This window comes from Coloeus monedula (assembly GCF_965178545.1).
Source record: "Coloeus monedula genome assembly, chromosome: 7".
Lineage (NCBI taxonomy): Eukaryota > Metazoa > Chordata > Aves > Passeriformes > Corvidae > Coloeus > Coloeus monedula.
In genome coordinates this window covers 39,887,805-39,907,168 of record NC_138787.1, presented here as the reverse complement: position 1 = coordinate 39,907,168, position 19,364 = coordinate 39,887,805, and the positions used below count along the sequence as shown (strand labels likewise).

Below are 19,364 nucleotides of genomic sequence, written 5' to 3'. Positions count from 1 at the left end.
TCCTACACAGCATCAGCGTTTGCCCCAAACTTGAAGCACTTTTCAGCACAAACACCTTTTGCCTTTATTTCACAGCACAAAGCACCACCTGCAGACAATGCCATTTATTAGAGGCAGTTTATTTGTGTTAACAGCAGAGAAGGGAAGCTGTTCCCAGCTTTCAGCTACATTATTCCTCGGGTGATTAATCCAAGTGTCTTGTTTTCCAGCTGGAATTTTCGAGTGGCCAAGTATTGGCACCAGTGGAATAACAGGGCAAACCTATCACCCACAGAAGGCTCAGGACAGGTCTCCACCACCACCCCCCCAGGAAGTGCCGGGTTTGTTCCTCGGGGATGGTATCTCCACTCCAGAACACCAGCTTTCCCTCTCTTGCTCCTTGCTGAAGAGGCAGAAGCAGCTTTGAGATTTTATATTTGCAGAACTCAACGTGTTTAAGGGCAGGATTCACTTTGAGCATCGTGTGCTCTAAAGGTAAAGGTGATGCAAACATTAATGGCCAAGGCAGGACGTGCCTGAGTGTGCACCCAAACCCTCCCAGCCTGCATTCCTGAACTCTTGCGAGGACACCCTGGGACTGCAGGACCCCCACCCCAAGGCCACGTACCGGAGTAGTAAGGAAATCATTAATGACAACACAAACGCACCAATGTCTTTTGTGGGAGCTGCAGCGAGGGCCAGGTGCCGTGCCCCGGGCCGGGCCAGGAGGATCAGAAGCCCTGGAATGTTCTGGCAGCCCCGTGGTGTGAGCTCAGAGCCCCCCTCCGCTCCGATCCACCGGGATGGCCTCGCGGCGCCGCAGGTTCTCCTCGGCGCTCTTCATCAGCACGGCCAGCCTGCTGCCCGACACGCGGCCCTTCTGGATGGCACTCATCAGCTGGGGGCACGAGGGACACGAGGGGCACGAGGGACAGCGTCACTCACGGGCCCCGGGCTGCCAGCGGTCGCTGCTTGGGCCCAGAGCCCCATTAATGAACCCACACACCTGGATTCTCCAGGGCAAACCCAAACTGCGGCTGCAGAGCCTCACTCCAGGCCCATTGGCACTTCCCAGGAATATCAGAGACTGCTTTGGACAGGCATGGGTGGCAGCAAGAGTGGAAGTACCAACCATGATCCACTGGGAAGCAGTGCAGACAACACCAGTGCAGACTGCCATCACCAAGGGGGTTTTTTCCATAAATTTCAGAGTGTGGGATAAGCCAGCAGTTGCACAGATTTGGAGTATCTGAAGGATGCAGCTCACAGAAGAGCACCATTCAGGATTTTTTTCCATTTAGGAAGAAATTCTTGGCTGGGAAGGTGGGAAGGCCCTGGCACAGGGTGCCCAGAGAAGCTGGGGCTGCCCCTGGATCCCTGGAAGTTTCCAAGGTCAGTGGCATAACCTGATCTAGTGGAAGGTGTCCCTGCCCCTGGCTTAAAGATGAGCTTTAGGGTCCCTCCCAACCCACATCACACTGGGATTCCATGATTCCTGATCCACCATTGATCCCAGACCTGCCCTTTTCCACCCCCATGCCTTTCTCTGGAGAGACATCGTACTTGACTTCCACAATTCTTTCAAATCCAAATTCCTTTATAGACTTTTAAAACTAATTTGCCTTTAAGTCCTGGAAGCTGGACTCTGCTCTCTCCCAATGAAAGCACACTAGTGCTAAGATTTCAGTTAATTCTTTTTTATCCCATGGATAAAGCCAGCATTAGAGCTGAAATTACCTGCAGCCAGCTCTGCAGAGAGCGCTGGGGAAGCAATTGGCACTTGCCAAATGCAATTTCTTACTCCCATTGACTGCAGGAATCCTTCAGATTCCTTCTCCTCCATAGGAAAATCTGCTCATTACACCTGCAGCTGCACCTGTGCAAACGCAGTGTGGCCTTCTCCCTGACCCCCTCCCAATTCCAGAGCAATCCCTGCACACAGACAGGGATCTCCCTGGAGCAGAGGCACTGCCCTCCTGCCCAGTCACCCTCCCAGGCCCCCAGCCTGCCAGGGCTCGGGGCAATGTGGTTTAGTGCAATGGGATGGGCTTTAAGGTCCCTTCCCACTCAAACCATTCCGGCATTCTGTGATTCCTCCTGATTTAACGTGGGGGGTTGCCTTTACATCCCAACACCGGGTCCCAAGGCTCCCTCTCCTTCCTCAAGCACCACTGCCAGCAGCTGACTCTCCAGGAATCCAGCCCTGCCTCGGGCAGCTCCTGTGTCCCTGGGCTCAGTGCCAGCCTCGGGCAGCCCTGTTTGCCCCATCGCTCCATGGGCACTGGCGAGCACCAGGGGCTGCCAGGGCCACTCACCGTCAGCCCGTCACTGCAGCTCCCCCAGCACCGTGCAGGTGGCCGAGGCCAGCCCTGCCCTGCTCCCACCCAGAGAGCCAGGCAGCCCCCAGGTACAACCTGCTCTATTTTCGAACACAAACCTCCACAAATATTTACCCAGGGCTTGCACAAGCTCTGCGCTGAAACGCAATTACTTGAAAGTTTTCAGAAAGCAAACACCCCAGTACTGGGCACTGACTTAACAGATCCATTAAAAAATTAAACAAACATTTAATGTATTTTGCTCCTTCCATGGCAACCCCAGTTCATTTCAGTGCCACTGAGAGCTTCCCTGGAGCAGGTGGAAGGCCCAGGAGAGGGCTCAGCCCTGCAGTGCCATCACTGCTGCTCCATTCCCAGGTTGCTCTGGGAGTTGTGCAGGAGCCACAGGGTGACTCAGGTTTGCACAAACAGTTGTGAAACTACTCCAGAGCAGTGCCTGGCCTTTGCATTGTACAGGGCTGGCAACCCCTGGTGAGACTGGTCAGCCCAGCAAAAAACCCCAGAACACCCCCAAACCCCACAGAACAACAATTACTGGTTGTTTCAACTCCTTAACCAATGTACCCAACCCAACCAGACTCCAGCTAACTCAGCCCTGCAGAAAGGGGTGGGTGCCCCAACAAAAGGTTTCCAGTGGAGGTACAAGGGTGTCCCTTTCCAGCAGCCAGAGCCCAGCTGGAATTTCCCCTCCCATTTGAGTGGATCAGCATCAGCTCCCAAAGCCATTGGTTCTCCTTCCCCCCGGTTTGTTGGGTTTGGTTTTTCCCCTTCCCCCAAGTTCACTGCAGCTCCTCAGCTCAATTGCTGCATTTTAGGCAAATAAATACTCCTTTTTCCTAATGCTGGACACAACCTGTGAAAATTTTCTGCATTTAGATTCAACAATGCTGCTCTTATCCCCAGCTCATCTCCAGAGAGACAATTACCATTTCCTTTGCCTTGATCTTGTTTGTTTAACTTGACACAGTGAAGAAAGGGCTGACATTGACCAAAATCCCCAGCATTAATTTCTCTCCTGTTTGGCATTCATCATTGCCACCGGGCAGGGGAGACATGGCAGACTCTGAAATACCACCCCAAAAAAGTCTCCTCAAGCACCAACCCAGCTGACAAACTGCATATGCAAAGGGAACACCCTTGGGTTTGCTTGAAAGCCCCCTGAAAAGCAGATGCATATCATTTTTTTCATAGAGACTGGGACAATATAGCCAACCCAGGAGTTAAAATGGGTTATAGAGCCTAGATGGACTCTAACTACAAGCTCATTCTTTATAATATTCAGTTTATTATTTAGTTATTTAGTTGATTATTATTATAGTTATATTACTATTTATTATTATAAATATTTGGTTATTTAGGTTATTATTATATTACTTAGTTTAATCATCTTTGTAACATCCCTGAACAGCTGCAGATAATGTCAGTGTGCACACCTGTGCCACGCACCTTCCACCTGTATCATTTTAAATATATTTAAACAGCATTTCTGGGCTTAAAATGCCAAATTCAGGTCTGGACTGGGGCATACTTTGTAAATTGGACCTGTACTTTGAATCTGACTGGGAAAAAAAATCCCTGAATTTCCAAGCTGCTTGAGGATGGCTGTGTGTGCTCCTTGTGCCAGCCCTGCCCTGGTGTCCAACTCAGCCCTAAGCCACGGGGAAAACATTCCCTCTCTGTGCCTTTGTGGTTTAAGGAAACAGCCTTTCCTGGAAGCAGCTGAACCACGTACCTGCAGGAACTCGTTGAGCTCCACCTGCCCGTTTTTGTTGAGATCCACCTCGTTGAGGATCTCGTGGAGGGTGTTCTCGTCCATCTGCACGCTGATGCTCTGCACAGAACAAGCACAGGAGGGGGCTCAGCACTGCCTGGGCCTCCCTCAGGTCACACAGGCTGCTCCCAGAGGCAGTCAGGAGCACAGGGCAGCCTCACCTCCAGCACACGCTGCACGTCCAGGATCGTTATGAAGCCCTTCTTGTCCTTGTCAAACATGCGGAACCGCTTCTTGTACCTGCGAGAGAGGGGCTGGCACCCACGGCTGGCACCGGGGGCTGCAGGGGCAGCCCTGGGCTCACCCCAGCAGCACACACAGGCAGCTCTCCTGCTTCACTCACCTCTCAATGTCTGAAGGCACTAGACTGATCTCAGACCTGTCTGTTAATTGATCTGTTTTGACTTTGTAGCCCATTTCATAATACAGAAATGTTTTAGCGGTTTCAAGCTGTTCCTACAACGAAAACACAACACTTGGGTATCTGAGCAATAGCAAGTTCTTCCACAAGTATTTATTTGTTATTTGTACTTTATTATTAGGTTCTTCCATTTAACCAGTATTTTTCTAAGGTCCCAAAATTAAGCAGATGGCAGCTGAAAAGTATCAAAAAGTTAAACTTAAGACACTTCTACTCTTGGAAAGAGGTATCCAAGCTAGTAGAGACTTCTAATTTCTGTGCAAATGCTTTCAGGACCATCCCACACCTTCAGTCACACACAGTCTGCCTGTCCCTTTCAGGAAGAAATGGCCCTTTTGGGCCAGGCCTACAATATGTCATTTCTCCCTCAGTTGATATCTTAGTGCAATGTTTCACCCAGCTGTCCAAAATCAGAAAAAAAATCAGGGAGCGCAGCACCAGGCAGGTTCTTTATGGTTTAAACTAGTTTTCTGACAGTAGTAAAATTACTTTATTACCTGAAAGTTCAGTGCAAGGTCTTCCCTGGCCAAGTTTTACTAAGTGATAAACCCCTGGCATACATAAAGCACCACAGAACAGAGTTCTCTCTACAATGATGGGTCCTGTTCCAGAGCACAGCCCAGAGGACACCCAGGGGATGCAGAGATGCCTCGCTGGCATTCATGAGCTCCCATGAGCCAGGGATGGCTCTGGAATTCCTTGTCCATTTTCCTCCCTGCAGGTGAGGGTGGGAAGAGTGCCCAGCTCCCCACACGGGCTGTGTTGAGCCTGTCCATGCACCCCTAACCACCAAACTCCTTGCCTGGGCTGCTTCCCACTGGCTAAGCTGTTCTGAGGGGAGAACTGGTGTAGTGTTGCTCAACCTGGAAAATGATTCCATGAGCAAATCTCACGGGGTAAGGGTGAGGCACCTCTAACCCAGCTGAATTCCTCTGAGCAGGAGGCTGCCCGTCATACACACGCCAAGCAGCACACCCACACCTGGCACAGGACGGGATCCCCTTCCTTGTGCACTCCTGTGCTCAGGCTTTAGGATCACTGCAGGTCCCTGGCTAGGAGGGCTCAAGTGAGCTCCTTCCAGAACAGGCCAAACTTCTGACTGGCTAAAAGATTTCATGAGCAATCCAAGGAGAACTCTGGGATGGAAGTGCTGGGTGAGTGTTCAAAGGCTCTGCTTCCTTCTAAGCAAAAGCGGTCCCAGAGCCCGTGTCCCTCCTCTCCTGCTGTTCCTCCCCCACACTCAGGACAGTGTTCAAGTGTCTCCACTCCTCTGGGCACGCCTCTTTCTGGAACAGCAGCGACAAGTGCCATCTGGTAACTTCCTGGTGTGGCAGCTCAGGAGCAGGATTCCTGTCAGTGGGATACCTACTCCTGCTCCCAGCCCCACAGTCACACACCGAGTCTGAGCACGGAGCCACTGAGGGCAAGGGGAGCCAACAACGACCTTAAACACTCACTGAGGCTCGAGATTGGTGCAATCTCAGTCTCATCCCTCCTCAAAGGACACAGTGGACAGAATGGGGTGACACAGGTTACAGGAGCCTCCTTTGCTGAGGCAGAGCTGCTGAAAAGTGTCAGTAAAGCAGAACAACTGACAGGAACAGGACAGCAATGCCAAGGCTGCTTTCATTTCTAAGGCTGGGGAGCAATAGGATACAGATCTTTCCCTTCCCTCCACCCTCCCCAGCCAATCCCAACTCACTTCACAGCTATTTGATAAAGTCTTCAGCATGAAATGCACCAAGTGACTCATTCTCCCGGGAATAAAACATCACTTGTGGTTTTCTATTCAACCGGCTTGGAACCGTTAACATGGAAACTCCTCAAGCAAAACAAACCAGCCTCAGCTGGAAAAGGCCCTTTGTACCTTCTTCTTCTGCTCACACCAGTTGAGCTCCTTGGCCATGATGTCCACGATCCTGGGCAGGGCCTCCTCGGCAGCCTGCACGTTCAGGAAGGCCAGGCGGGTGCGCCGGGAGATCATGTCCACGGCGGTGCGCGCGTACTCCTTCACCCCGTACACGACCTGGGGCGGCACGGAGGGGAGGGGAAGCGCGGGTCAGACAGGGACAGCAATCAGGAGAAAGCACCCCTAGCACCCCAGACCCCAAGGAAAGGGCTGGGGAAGCTCCCTTTTCCTTGGAACGTTTTACAGAGTACACCTGGGAGTGAATGTTTGTTTGTATATGAAGTAAAAAGTAGACACTATGTGAATATTTAATTACACATAAATATATTAATATGGGTATATATCGATACATAAACATAAAGTGTGCTCCGGGGAAGGAGAGAAACAGGCACAGAAAAAAATCTTGGCCTCTCCACAGGAAAGGGCTCAAGGAGATGTTCCACAGAGCCCCTGACCTGCTCTGGAGAGCCTGCTCACCCCAAGGACAGTCACAGAAGGTGACAAGGTTCTCCCAACATACCTCAGCTTCGATGTAAGGAAATTCAGACACCAGACGTTTCCCAACAATAGGCCACCTCTTCCCTGTCACCTGGGCTATTTTGGCCACCTCAAAAGCCTTGTCCCCATAGGTGGAAGCCAGGTGCTGAGCCACCTGTGGAGAGGAAAACAAATCCAGCCTCCTTTAAAAGCACGTCAAATACACACTTTCCCTGACCATTCCCTCATCCCCAGTAACAAACAGGCTGCCAAGGGTGTTGGATTGTGACAGTGTGGGGGAAACTGTGTTGTGGGAGGTTGGACCAGCACTGCCCCTCTGTGTCTGTGCCACTGGGACTGACACCCCAGCTCTCCTGCTGTGCCGTGATCACAGCTGATGCACAGCTCGTGGGGGGCTCCAGGGATGACAGATTCCAGCAAGTCAGTGTTTTTAAGCAGGAAACAGTCGAGATTAGGAGGAAGGAAAAAGGGGAAGATGAAGAACAATTACTAGAATTTATTTCTGTTAGAACTATCTCTGCCCCAGCCAGACAACAAGCTCTGATCGGGCTCACCAGACCTTTGTCCAAGTTATGCTGGTGTTTGATTTAGGGGAAAGCCAAACCCCTCCAACATGGGAACCCAGGACTCACCTCGCTTTCCAGCCCGTAGTCTTGCACCAGTCTGATGTAGAGCGTGGGGCTCCAGTCCTGAGCCCCCTCCAGCTGCAGCCCCATGGTTTTACAGGAGCCTGCCTTCAGGTTGTGCTCCTGGATGGCTGCATCGATGGTGTCCCGTGCCATGGCACGGTAGGTTGTCCACTTCCCACCTGGGGGAGCACAGGTTCACTTGTTATTTGGGGAAAGCAGGCAGAACACGAAGTTGTTACATACTCTATACACATCTGTATATTTTATACATCACATGAGTGGTGCCAGGCTTTCTCCAAGCCAGTCCTGCTGCCACTAACAGAGCAGTTTCTGGTTATAGGAGCTGAAGAATTACCACGGAACAAGATTTTTGCATGAAATACCCTGGAGAAGCCCAGCAAAGCCATGGTTTGAGAGAACTCCAGTACCTGCAATGGTGATGAGGCCGCTGTCGCTGACGGTCACGACGTGGTTCCGGGATATGGACTGGGTGTCCTTGGAGTCGGGGTTGGTGACCAGGGGCCGGATGCCACTCCAGGCTGCCAGCACATCGCCTCTTCTCACTGTGCAGAGCCAGACTGAGGCAGGGCCTGCCTCGAGCCCAGGGGTGCCCAGCTCCCACCCTCCGGGCACTGCCAAGGGCTGCTCCACACCCAGCTCAGCCCTGAGCAACCCCAGAGCTGGGGAGAGCCCCCAGAGTCAGGGGATGGGCTGGGCTGTGGAATCACAGAATCACTGAGGCTGGAAAAGCCCTCCCAGCCCATGGAGTCGAACCTGCACCGATCCCCACTTTGTCCCCAGCCCAGAGCACTGAGTGCCACCTCCAGGTGTTCCCCAGACAGCTCCAGGGATGGGCACTCCAAGCCTCCTTGGGCAGCTCCAGCCTGACCACCCTTTCCATGGGGAAATTCTTCCCAATGAGCCTGCCCTGGCCCAGCCTGAGGCCGTTCCCTCTCCTCCTGTCCCTGTTCCCTGCGAGCAGAGCCCGACCCCCCCGGCTGCCCCCTCCTGTCAGGGACTTGTGCAGAGCCACAAGGGCCCCCCTGAGCCTCCTTTGCTCCAGGCTGAATCAAAACCAGCACTGCTCCAATTGGGATCAGCAATAATTTTCAGCCCAAAGCTAAGTCAGACAGAGAGGTCTGTTTTCATCCTCATTAAAAATCCAGTAGAACAGAGATATCCTGGGAGGGGATCAGCCAAGAGAGTTCAGCTGTCAAACTCATCCACCAGCTCACAAAAATCCCAATCCCAAAGACCAAACCCTGCCAAACCCAGCACCCCCTAACATCAAGTCCTCTCCTTATCTGCTTGTGCTTACAGGACAGTCCTTACACTACATTTTATAAACCAAAATAAAGTTTGTTCCATGAGTGTAACATTTCCTTTCATAACTTCCAAGCTTTTCCTCTAGCTTGTAGGTTTTTTTTTTTAAGATTTCCTCTTGACAAGTCATCTTTATCCACAGCCTTCCCCCTAAGTGCAGTTACCAATTTGCTTTATACTGAAGTCTTTGGAACATGTTTTTAATACAACTTTCAAATAACTGATAATTGAAAAATCACTAAAAGGGTGTAAAAAACATCCCCCAAAGAACACAGAATAGATTTCTGAAATCAATGGTGCTCTGCCAGCGTGTTTAACCTGCCAAAATGAAGTGTTAATCACAGACACAAGATCCCGTACTAGGTTTATAAACTAATGAAACTACAGAAAGCAGCACGCGTGACGCTGTAATTAAGCAGCTGGAAGGTGTCCAAGCCTGTGGAAGTTGATAACCCTGGCACTGGCTCTGGCAGCACAGGCAGGGCTGTCGAGAGTTGATACGGGCAGTGCCGTTGTTATTTCAGCTCCAGCCATCTATAAGCAGTAATTGCACAGGAAAACCAGCACGGGCCCAGCTGGGCTGAGCCACAGGGACTGAACACTTCCCAGTGTGTTGCTGGAAAATACGTGGGAAGTCACAGAATGGCCTGGCTTGGGACAGACCTTAAAGCCCATCCTATCCCATCCCATCCCATCCCAGCCCTGCCGTGGGCAGGGACACCTCCCACTGTCCCAGGCTGCTCCAGCCCCAATGTCCAGCCTGGCCTTGGGCACTGCCAGGGATCCAGGGGCAGCCCCAGCTGCTCTGGGCACCCTGTGCCAGGGCCTGCCCACCCTCGCAGGGAAGGATTTCTTCCCAATATCCCATCTAATCTCTGTCCTGATCACATTCCCACCTTCCTCCCTGCTCTCCTGCACTTCCAACACCAACTGCTGCTGCAGACACTCAACAGGACCTTCCCTGGGCACTCTTTCAGAACTTCATACAACATGCAGACATCAATTCTGCACTTCAGGAAACAAGGGATCCAGCATTTCCCATCTCCAGACAGCAGGTTTTTCTAAACCTAAGGACATTACAATGTTCCTGCCTGAGTGCTTTTCAGGTTTATTTTAATGCTGCAGCAGAAACGCAGCAGTACAAATGCTTTCAGAGATTAATTGAAATAAACCAAGCCCTCACTCTGGAGGAAAGATGACTGCCCAGGGCAGTGGTGGAGTCACCCTCCCTGGAGGTACCCAAAACACGTGGATGTGGCACTTGGGGAGATGGGTTAGTGGTGACCATGGTGGTGGTGCTGGCTGATGGCTGGACTCGATGACGTGGAGCAGCATCACTGCACAGCCCCTGCCGACACCTCAGCCCACGGGTTTCCCAAGAACCACAGCTGTCAGGCACACAGGAACCTCAGGAGCAGCGTTTCCCCAGGCTGGGGCGCCTGGACTCCCCAGCCCTGCCCAGGGCAGGATTCCCCCGGGGTTACCTTCCACGTCTGCGCCCAGGTAGTTGCGCACTTCGCTCAGGATGAAGTTGATGTCCTCCTCGGTGGGGATGGGGTGTGAGGTGACATCTGTGGGGCTGTCCGTGGTCCCTGCGATCGTCATCTTCTCCCAGGGCAGGAAGAAGATCACTCTGCCATCGCTGGTGGCCGGGTCCAGCAGCCCCATGTTGTCAGGGCTGAAAGAGAGGAGGGACCTGGCTCAGAACAGGAACAGGGTGGGCAGCACCTGGGGTCTGTCCCTGCACCCCAGTAGGGTGTTCTCAGGTAACAGCTGTTCTCAGGTAAAGCAGTCAATAAATGAAGAAATAATGGATTTCATGTGTGGCCAAGACATGGCTTTAAACAGATGTCCCAGGAATTTGGGGAAACAAGGCCCTTGGATGTTTTTATGACATAAAATCCCAGTGATTCCTCCAATTTGCCTCCACAGTAAAGGTGGAGCAGGAGGGGTGAGGGGCAGTGACTGGGAGAAAAAGGAGAGAAAAGAAGAGAAATGAGGACATTTAAGGAATACACTTCCAGTGACTGAGTTTGTCACCACCTGACACTTTGGCAGGAAGGAACACCCACAGACTCCCGAGGGATTTGGACCAAGGAATGTGCTCTGAGTGCTTCCAGCTCTGTGGCCCTGAATGAGAACTGTGCTTTGAGGAAAAGAGGAAAAAGAGACGCTCAGTAGATGCTGCTGCTCAGGCATTTTTCATTACTTCTGCCAGTGCTGCAACGGAATGATTCAGTACAGGGATGAAAAAACTGTAGTTCTTTGGACAGGAGATTTTAATTCATGTATCAGGTTTCTCTGGTGTAATGTAAGAAAGATATCCACAGGTACAAACCCACTGCTGCCTCGTGGCTTATTGAAAAGCTCTGCTTGTATTTCAGAAAACAAAAGACTTTTATAAACACTTCCAAGTAAACAGCTTTTATGTAGGAAAACATTGAACGGCTCCTTTTTTCAATCATTTCTACTTAAAGGACTGATGCTGATTTTCATTTAAGGTTTACCCCCTGTGGAAACACCTGCAGTCAGGTTAGGGCTCTCCAGGCTGTGCCCCTGCTCCTGAGATACAGGGAGCACATGGAAGGAGGGCAGGAGGTGCAGATTTTGGTGGCAGTTGTGGACTTTAGAGGGGAATAATTCAATGGACACAACTCCTAAGGCAGTGTCTGAAGGCAAAGACCTGCTTGGGTGGGATTTACCTATTCAAGCTGAATCACTGAGTATTGCATTTTTAGGAAGTCTTAAGTGATTACTGAAGGGAAGTTGGCAATATCTGGCAAGGCTGGGAGAGAGGTTGAGAATTTCATAGCTAGCATGTATATTAGACCCATTTTAGCTGATATTTATAGACAGCTTAGGCATACGGTGGGAGAGGTGCAATCTAATAGGGGAAGTCAACACAGGTTTGGGAAAGGTAAATCACCTCAGACAAATGATTACTTTTTAAAATGAAAAAGCTGTTGATTTAGAGACAGAGGAAATCAGAGGTTTAATATACAGCGTCAGAATTCAGAAACTTTATAGACATTCTCTTCCAAGTATGAAATTTTTTTAATGTGATTTCATAAAAACTGTTAAAAACAAGGAAGAGAACCAAGCAAAGACTTCCAACTAAGTTTCCCCACAGCACCTCTGAAGTGTTTTAGATTGCACAGCAAGTGCTGAGAAAAGCTGAAACAGTTTTCCATATGCCAATTATTTACTGAACCACTGATACCAGCTATCCTGGGAAGCTCTCTCTCCATGCCCTTTGCCACGCTTGTTCCAGCTTATTTACATAACTAAAGAGCCACCCAAACAAATGCAAAATAAGGTGTTTTGCATCAGAAAGAAGCATCTTAACACCCAAATACTGGCCTTCCTGAGGCCTCTGGAGTCATGCTGCTGCACACCAGGAATACTTCTGAAACAACACGGTTTTATGAGGCAGGAATTCCTACGATTCCAGCATGGATGGGAGAAGGCGGTATGAGCCATGCCAGCCGTGGTGAGACTTCTCTTTAAAGATGGCTAAAATGGGCAAATTCAGGACCGGAAACCCTAATATGAAGCATAAAGCAATGCCTCTACAGAGAAACGTAGAGGTAAAAGGTCTGGGAGATCCATGGAAGGGCTTGGATCCACGGAAGATCTCCAGCAGAAGAAGCATTTGACCAAAGCACCACAAATGCAGTTAAAGAAGGATAAAAAGTGACTTTCCATAGAGAAGAAGTAAGGTTCAACAGGCAAGTTTACCTGGAATGTGGAATGAAGAGCAGAGAGGAAAATTCCAGAAAGAGAGAAAACATCTGAAATTGGTCAGAAGGGAGAGGAGAAAGCCTTGCCTTCACAGACACATTCCAGGCAGGAAGCCTAATTAATGAGGGGAGGAATTCTGGGACTATTAATGAAGGACATCAATGAGTAAGAAACCCATGGGGAGCGAATGCATTAGGTTAACATTAGTTTTACAAAATCTTGACTATATTTATAACTAAAACCCTCTAGATGTTAAAAAAAAATATCATTTGTGCGACTGTGGGCCAAAATTCTGTAACACATTCACACGGCACACGTGGCCACGGTGAAATGCCAACCTTCCTGTGCTGAGCAGTGTTCCTTGGCACCAGGAGAAGGAAGGCCTGATACAACCAAGATTAAATCCCACGAGTGTTTTCTATTTAGCAGACAGTTCCCTGCTTTCAGCTATCCCACTCCGAGGAAATTCAGTGCAGTTTTATCTTATCAGCTGTGCTGTGGAGGCAGTGTGTGGGCAGATACTATTTTCCAAGGAAAGTAATGCCCACATGCTGACATACCGGGGAACATGGAGAACAAGAATTCTTCACATTTCCAATTAAAATTATTGGGTTATTACAGAATAAATAAATCAGAGCTCTCAAGCGTATCCAGCCATGTTCTACTTTGAATTTACCAAGTGAGTCCAGGTTTTAAAGCTTTCCATGTTTTTGTGTAGGGCCGTAAAGCTAATCACACACATCCTTCTCCTGGCATATGAGGAAACTGGGATAACAGCCTATTTCTCCACATTTTTAGTACTTTAAAGCAGTTATCAGGTCATTTTACAATTTTTCATGGAGAAAGATAGAAAAATGAAGAAAAAAAAAAACCAGAAGAGAATGCAGGATGATTTTACACTAGGCCAAAAATGCCTCAATTTTACAGTCTCTGGTCATGTCCTGTTGGGACAGCTCCAGCAGAAACACCCCGTGGTGCACGGGAAGGCTGAATTCCCATTCTGAGCGGGGCTGTGGAAGGCATTACTGCAAGGGCACTGTATCAACACAACTGGGCTAAGTCCATAAAGGGGAATTTCCATTAGGATGCTAATGACTTCAGGAACCAAAGGTAATATTTGAGTTCCGACTGACAAGGCTGGCTCGGGAGAAGGGGATTTGGCTTTGCACAGCAAACAGGGAAAGGAGCAGGAGACTGCAGAGAGCAGAGTGCCACAGGAACCTCTCCTGGAACAAGGAGGGGCACGTCCTGTCCACCAAAACCCCACGGGTGGGTGGGTTGGCTTGAGGCCACAGCAAATGTGGTTGTGTTACTCTGAGCTACTTCTACTGCCTGTGACAGTAATTATTATTACTGATTATACTGCCCATCCTATCACTTATTCTGTGCTTCTGCACTCCTGTTTTCTCTGAGCAGAGCCACATCACGGCAGAGTCACTGCACAGGGAGTTTCATATGTAAAGGCAGGCGGTGGAACGAGATGATCTTTAAAGCCCCTTCCAACCCAGACCACTCTGTGATTCCATGATTTAACAGGACAGGAGATTCTGTACAGAGGTGCAACCTCTCTGGAAGGTTTTACAGGCTTTCCTGAGGGGGTGACCAAGCAGCAGCACACTGAGCTCAAAGGCATCACTGAAACAGGTGCTTTCACAAGCCTGGGGACACGCTGCCTAAACGCCTTCTGCTTCAGCAGGAGTCCTGCCTTGGGGAGCTCTAACTAAAAACTACATGGCTTCAGCCTGTTCTGAATAGATGAAATTGGTCTTCTCACCGGCACAGCGCCAGGATCCTCTTTAAAAAACGCAAATGAAAATCAGAATCAAACTGTGCACTCTGAACTGCTGTAAAGCCCCCGGTGCATCTCCCGGCTGATTGATTCAGCAGCAGCAGAGATTACAAATGGTGCTACACACGCAGCAGGCTCCCGTGCCTTACCTGTAATAACCAGGCATCACGATGTGCACGCCTGCGCTGGGCTGACAGATGTTGGGCACTTTCTGATCATCCATTTTGCGCACCGAGTCTGTGAAAGGTCCCGTAGCATTGATAACACACTTGGCTCTGACATCAAATTCCTTCCCTGTGAAAGAAAACAGTATCAATCACAGACACCATTTGTTTCCTGCTCATTGATGCTCTTTGTTATTCATCCCTCTATGAACTCAACCTACTGTAAAGTGTACCCCGCGTGTTTGAACACAACAGCTGGGATGGGTTCTAAAAATTAACTATGTGTTCACCCAACACCAGATTTGAGAGAAAATGTTTTGGAGTGGAATTCCAGCTTATTTGTAAGGGCAGAAGAGAGGCAGGCGGGGTGGAAGTTGCTCAGCTGAAATCTGCCTCTCAAGAAGAGAGATTTCAGTCTCAGCCCACAGACTCGGTAAATGGGATTACTACTGTACAGCATGCAGCCTTCTACAATGTCGTCTTTGCTTGACAGAAGGGCTGGGGTGGAAAGCTCAGTCTGGCCTGCCAAAACACTGGGGTTTGAGTGAGAAATGTGACACAAGTGGAAGCTGAGTGACACTAATGGCACGGCCCGGGAAGATGGCTCCTGTGCCTGTTCAGGGCTGTTCGCAGACGGCAGCGGCCCTGCTCCTCCCTCCCGCCTTATCCCAGGGTGCTGCTGTCCCCACTCACCCGTGAGCACATCCCTGCAGCGCACCCCATACATCCCACTCACCTGTGAGCACATCCCTGCAGCGCACCCCACACATCCCACTCACCTGTGAGCACATCCCTGCAGCGCACCCCACACATCCCACTCACCTGTGAGCACATCCCTGCAGTGCACCCCATACATCCCACTCACCTGTGAGCACATCCCTGCAGTGCACCCCACACATCCCACTCACCTGTGAGCACATCCCTGCAGCGCACCCCACACATCCCACTCACCTGTGAGCACGTCCCTGCAGCGCACCCCACACATCCCACTCACCTGTGAGCACATCCCTGCAGTGCACCCCATACATCCCACTCACCTGTGAGCACATCCCTGCAGTGCACCCCATACATCCCACTCACCCGTGAGCACGCCCCTGCAGCGCACCCTGCAGACCCCACTCACCCATGAGCACGTCCCTGCAGCGCACCCTGCAGACCCCGCAGACCCCACTCACCCGTGAGCATGTCCCTGCAGCGCACCCCACACATCCCACTCACCTGTGAGCACGTCCCTGCAGCGCACCCCACACATCCCACTCACCTGTGAGCACGTCCCTGCAGCGCACCCCACAGACCCCACTCACCCGTGAGCACATCCCTACAGTGCACCCCACACATCCCACTCACCTGTGAGCACGTCCCTGCAGCGCACCCCACACATCCCACTCACCTGTGAGCACATCCCTGCAGCGCACCCCACACATCCCACTCACCTGTGAGCACATCCCTGCAGCGCACCCCGCAGACCCCACAGACCCCACTCACCCGTGAGCACGTCCCTGCAGCGCACCCCACAGACCCCACTCACCCGTGAGCACGTCCCTGCAGCGCACCCCGCAGACGCGCTGCCGCCCGCTGCCCGTGTCCGTGGTCTTGAGCAGGTGCCGCACCTCGGCGTAATTGGCGGTGGCAGCGCCGTAGCGGGCGGCGGTCAGGGCGATGGCCAGGTTCATCCGCGCGTCGTTGTGCTGTCCTGCAGGGAAGGACACCCGTCACCCGCAGCCACGGCCGGCGCTACGGAAGCGTGTCAGAAGGGATCTGTCACGGCTGTCCCTGTCACATCGCATAGCGCTGACGGCTGCTCGCTGCCGGCCTTTGCACGCGCACAGGGCCGGGGCCGCGTGGGCAGCGCCGCGTCCGGCCGCGCCCCACGGGCCTCTGCCTGCCCCGCACCGAGCCCCACGCTGAGGGGCTGCACCGCTGCCCCGGACCGGGCGGCAGAAAAACCATCTCTCCCTTTTCCTTTGTAATCCTGCGGTAACTCGGTCCCTGTGTCCAGGATTTGGACAATCCAACTGGTATTAACCAACAAGTCCGATTACCGAGTGAACATGCGACACTCGACGTCCAAAACATCCCTTTAGAGGCTGTGCCAAATTTAACGGAGGGGTTTTTTGTATATCCCTTTGAACTTCTCAACATACAACATAAAAGCACCCAAAAAAGAGAAATAAGTGGACAAGAATTAATGAAGGATTCTTAACATGTATCATTAAAGATTTATTACTGAAATTCCCTCGTTAAAGAAAACCAAGAGAGAGGTGGAGGGACCGTGAGGGGAAGATGATTAATTACTCTGAAATACTGGCTTCACCTGAGACTTTTCCTATTTATTATTGCACTGAAGTTGGAGGCCTGGATGCTGGCTGGAAAGAATTACTATACATTGAAGGGGCCAGGCTCTGTGTGTCCTGAATAATTAATTTCCAAGCAGGCTAAACTTCCTGAGGTATGGTTCGCTTCCCCACCTGTTTGGACCACTCCTATCACAGATGATACTGATAAAGTGATAAATTTGTAATAGATACTGTAGGTGATTTATGTTGCCAGCATTCCCAACATTTAGTATAAATGGTTTATGTAAAGTTTGGTCCTTCGGATTCTGCCTGCGCAGATCTCCAACCCCTGCGCAAATCATCTGTTCCCAGCTAAAAGGGCAAAGTTATAAAGATGGGATCAATGGCCTCGCAGGCACCACCTCCCCTCCCCAAACCCCTCATTCCAACCCAGCCCAGGCTGTGCAGTGCAATCCGTCTTCAGCTGTGAGAAAAAAAAGTTACACAAAGTGTACAGAAACGGCAGCATGATAAAGCACCGATGAAGAAACAAACAGTAACTCCAATTCCACTCAGCAAACAATGCCCGGAATCAGCTGCAACAACTGAAGAACGGCAAAACAACTGAGCAAGATGTCAGGAAAAGTTGGGGATGCTCCATCACACGAGATGCACGAGAGGGAACAACCATCGGTCAGAGCTGGCAGGCAAAGCATTCAGTAAATGCATGGGCACTGCTGCTGCTGCTGTGGCAGGGAGGGATAAATGACCTTACGAGGTTCACCTCAAACCTTCCCAGTTTCAGGCAGGGTTGAGAGAAGGTACAGCTCGTGTGGAGAGGGAGCACTGGGCGAAAAAGGGACAAAGGACAGCGCCATGCTGTGGTACAGCAGCTGCTCCCACATAACAGCAGGAATTCCAAAGGAACCCAGTGTTCAAGGAACAACTGGACGGGCACTCAGTGTTCTGGGCTGGTTGATGAGGTGAGAGCACAGCTTAGGCTGGATGCTCTTGGAGGGCTTTTCCAACATAAATGCTTCAGTGATTCTGTAATCCAGGAAACGCTCCTCTAGCCTGAAGCCAAGGGCTCTCATTACTCTGGAGATACCCCCTTTATCCTGGTGTTGGAATTGGGGCCAGCCTGACCCACAGCACCGCAGGACTCAGCTGCCCCAGGCCACGCAGCAGCACCCCCTCAGAGAGCGGCCACCAAAACCCAAACCCTGCTGTGCCATCGGCACAAGGGGGATTTGTTCCCTCCTTAGCAGGACCCTGGGGCCAGGGGGTTCAGACCCCCCCGCAGTCTGCTCCTGCCAGCAGTGCCCCAGGTGGCACCGACACAAACCCCACTCTCCTGTGGCTGCCCTGGTGTGGGGATTCATCACACGGCAGCACGACCCCACGTCAGCCAATATTAGCTTTGGTCTATGGAACTCTTGACTGTTTAAATTTGGCAAGTTTGCCTCTTCCCAGATTTGTCACTTATTTGACCAGAGCAAAAGCAATCCGGAGAAGCCAATCAGCAGAATAAATAATGTGGAAATGGGTAATTTCTATAAAACCAAACTTCCAATTGTTTAGCAAGCCCCAAATCCAAAGGCTGCTCGGCGTTTTGTTAAGCCCCCAATGCTCCTAAAGTCAGAGTGAGCTCAGGACACTCAGCACACTCCAGGATTTGAACCACTGTGTTCAAAACAACATTTTCCTGCTTTCTCTGAACCTCTCATCCATTTTCCCCTCATCGTTATTCTGACGCAGGAACCCCCATGCTATTACTCACTCCTCAGCAGTCCAACAGCAACTGAGTGCCCATGGAATGCATTTGCAGGCAGAGGACTGGGAAATAACCAGTTCCTGATTAACTACACTGGTAGAAAAACCCACTGGCTTCAGATTGATGTGACCTACAGTGCGGAGTCCTTGAGTATTTCATGGCATAAACAGCAGAGATCTGGAGAGGTCTGGATTTGAAAGAAGTAAAGACTGACTTCCCACCCTGGGAATTTATCATCTGTGGAGAACAACAGTGCAACAGTTTAGGAGAGATGGGGTCACAGGATAGTGGTTTTATACCCAGGAACAGCTGGGTTTTGCCTTTTTTTTTTTTTTTTTAAGGCCTGCCAACTGGCATGTGTGTGTTCTCCCCTAGATAATTACATTAAAATCCTGCACTCGAACAGAGAATCAGAATATTCTGAACTGGGAGGGGCGCACAGGGACCATCCAGTCCAACCCCTGGCCCTGCACAGACACTGCAACAATCCCACCCTGTCCCTGTGAGTGTTGTCCAAACGCTCCTGGAGCTCTGGCAGCCTGGGGAGCCTGTCCAGTGCCTCACCACCCCTCACCCAAAGGGGAAGCACCTTTTCCTGATATCCAGCCTAAACCCCTCCTGACACAGCTCCAGCTGTTGGTCCTGTCACTGGTCACAGAGAGCAGAGAGTCAGAGCTGCCCCTTGGGAAGGAGCTCCAGACCACAATGATGATCCTTAACACTCTAGAGAGAAAGGGAAGGATAAAGCAAA

General features: G+C 50.9%; 1 protein-coding gene across 1 annotated transcript in view; it reads right to left on the bottom strand.

Moving 5' to 3' along the window:
• Window positions 1-742: 742 nt before the first annotated feature.
• GPD2 (glycerol-3-phosphate dehydrogenase 2) overlaps window positions 743-19,364 on the bottom strand; it is a 48,742-nt gene continuing 30,120 nt past the window's right edge. Inside the window, exons 7-17 of the mRNA XM_082284754.1 lie at window positions 16,092-16,256; window positions 14,549-14,693; window positions 10,354-10,547; window positions 7,975-8,109; window positions 7,550-7,725; window positions 6,940-7,071; window positions 6,378-6,536; window positions 4,433-4,545; window positions 4,251-4,329; window positions 4,051-4,149; window positions 743-877 (exon numbers count right to left, since the gene is read on the bottom strand). Coding sequence (XP_082140880.1) covers window positions 752-877; window positions 4,051-4,149; window positions 4,251-4,329; window positions 4,433-4,545; window positions 6,378-6,536; window positions 6,940-7,071; window positions 7,550-7,725; window positions 7,975-8,109; window positions 10,354-10,547; window positions 14,549-14,693; window positions 16,092-16,256 — 1,523 coding nt within the window. The 3' untranslated portion in view covers window positions 743-751. The remainder of the gene's footprint in view (window positions 878-4,050; window positions 4,150-4,250; window positions 4,330-4,432; window positions 4,546-6,377; window positions 6,537-6,939; window positions 7,072-7,549; window positions 7,726-7,974; window positions 8,110-10,353; window positions 10,548-14,548; window positions 14,694-16,091; window positions 16,257-19,364) is intronic.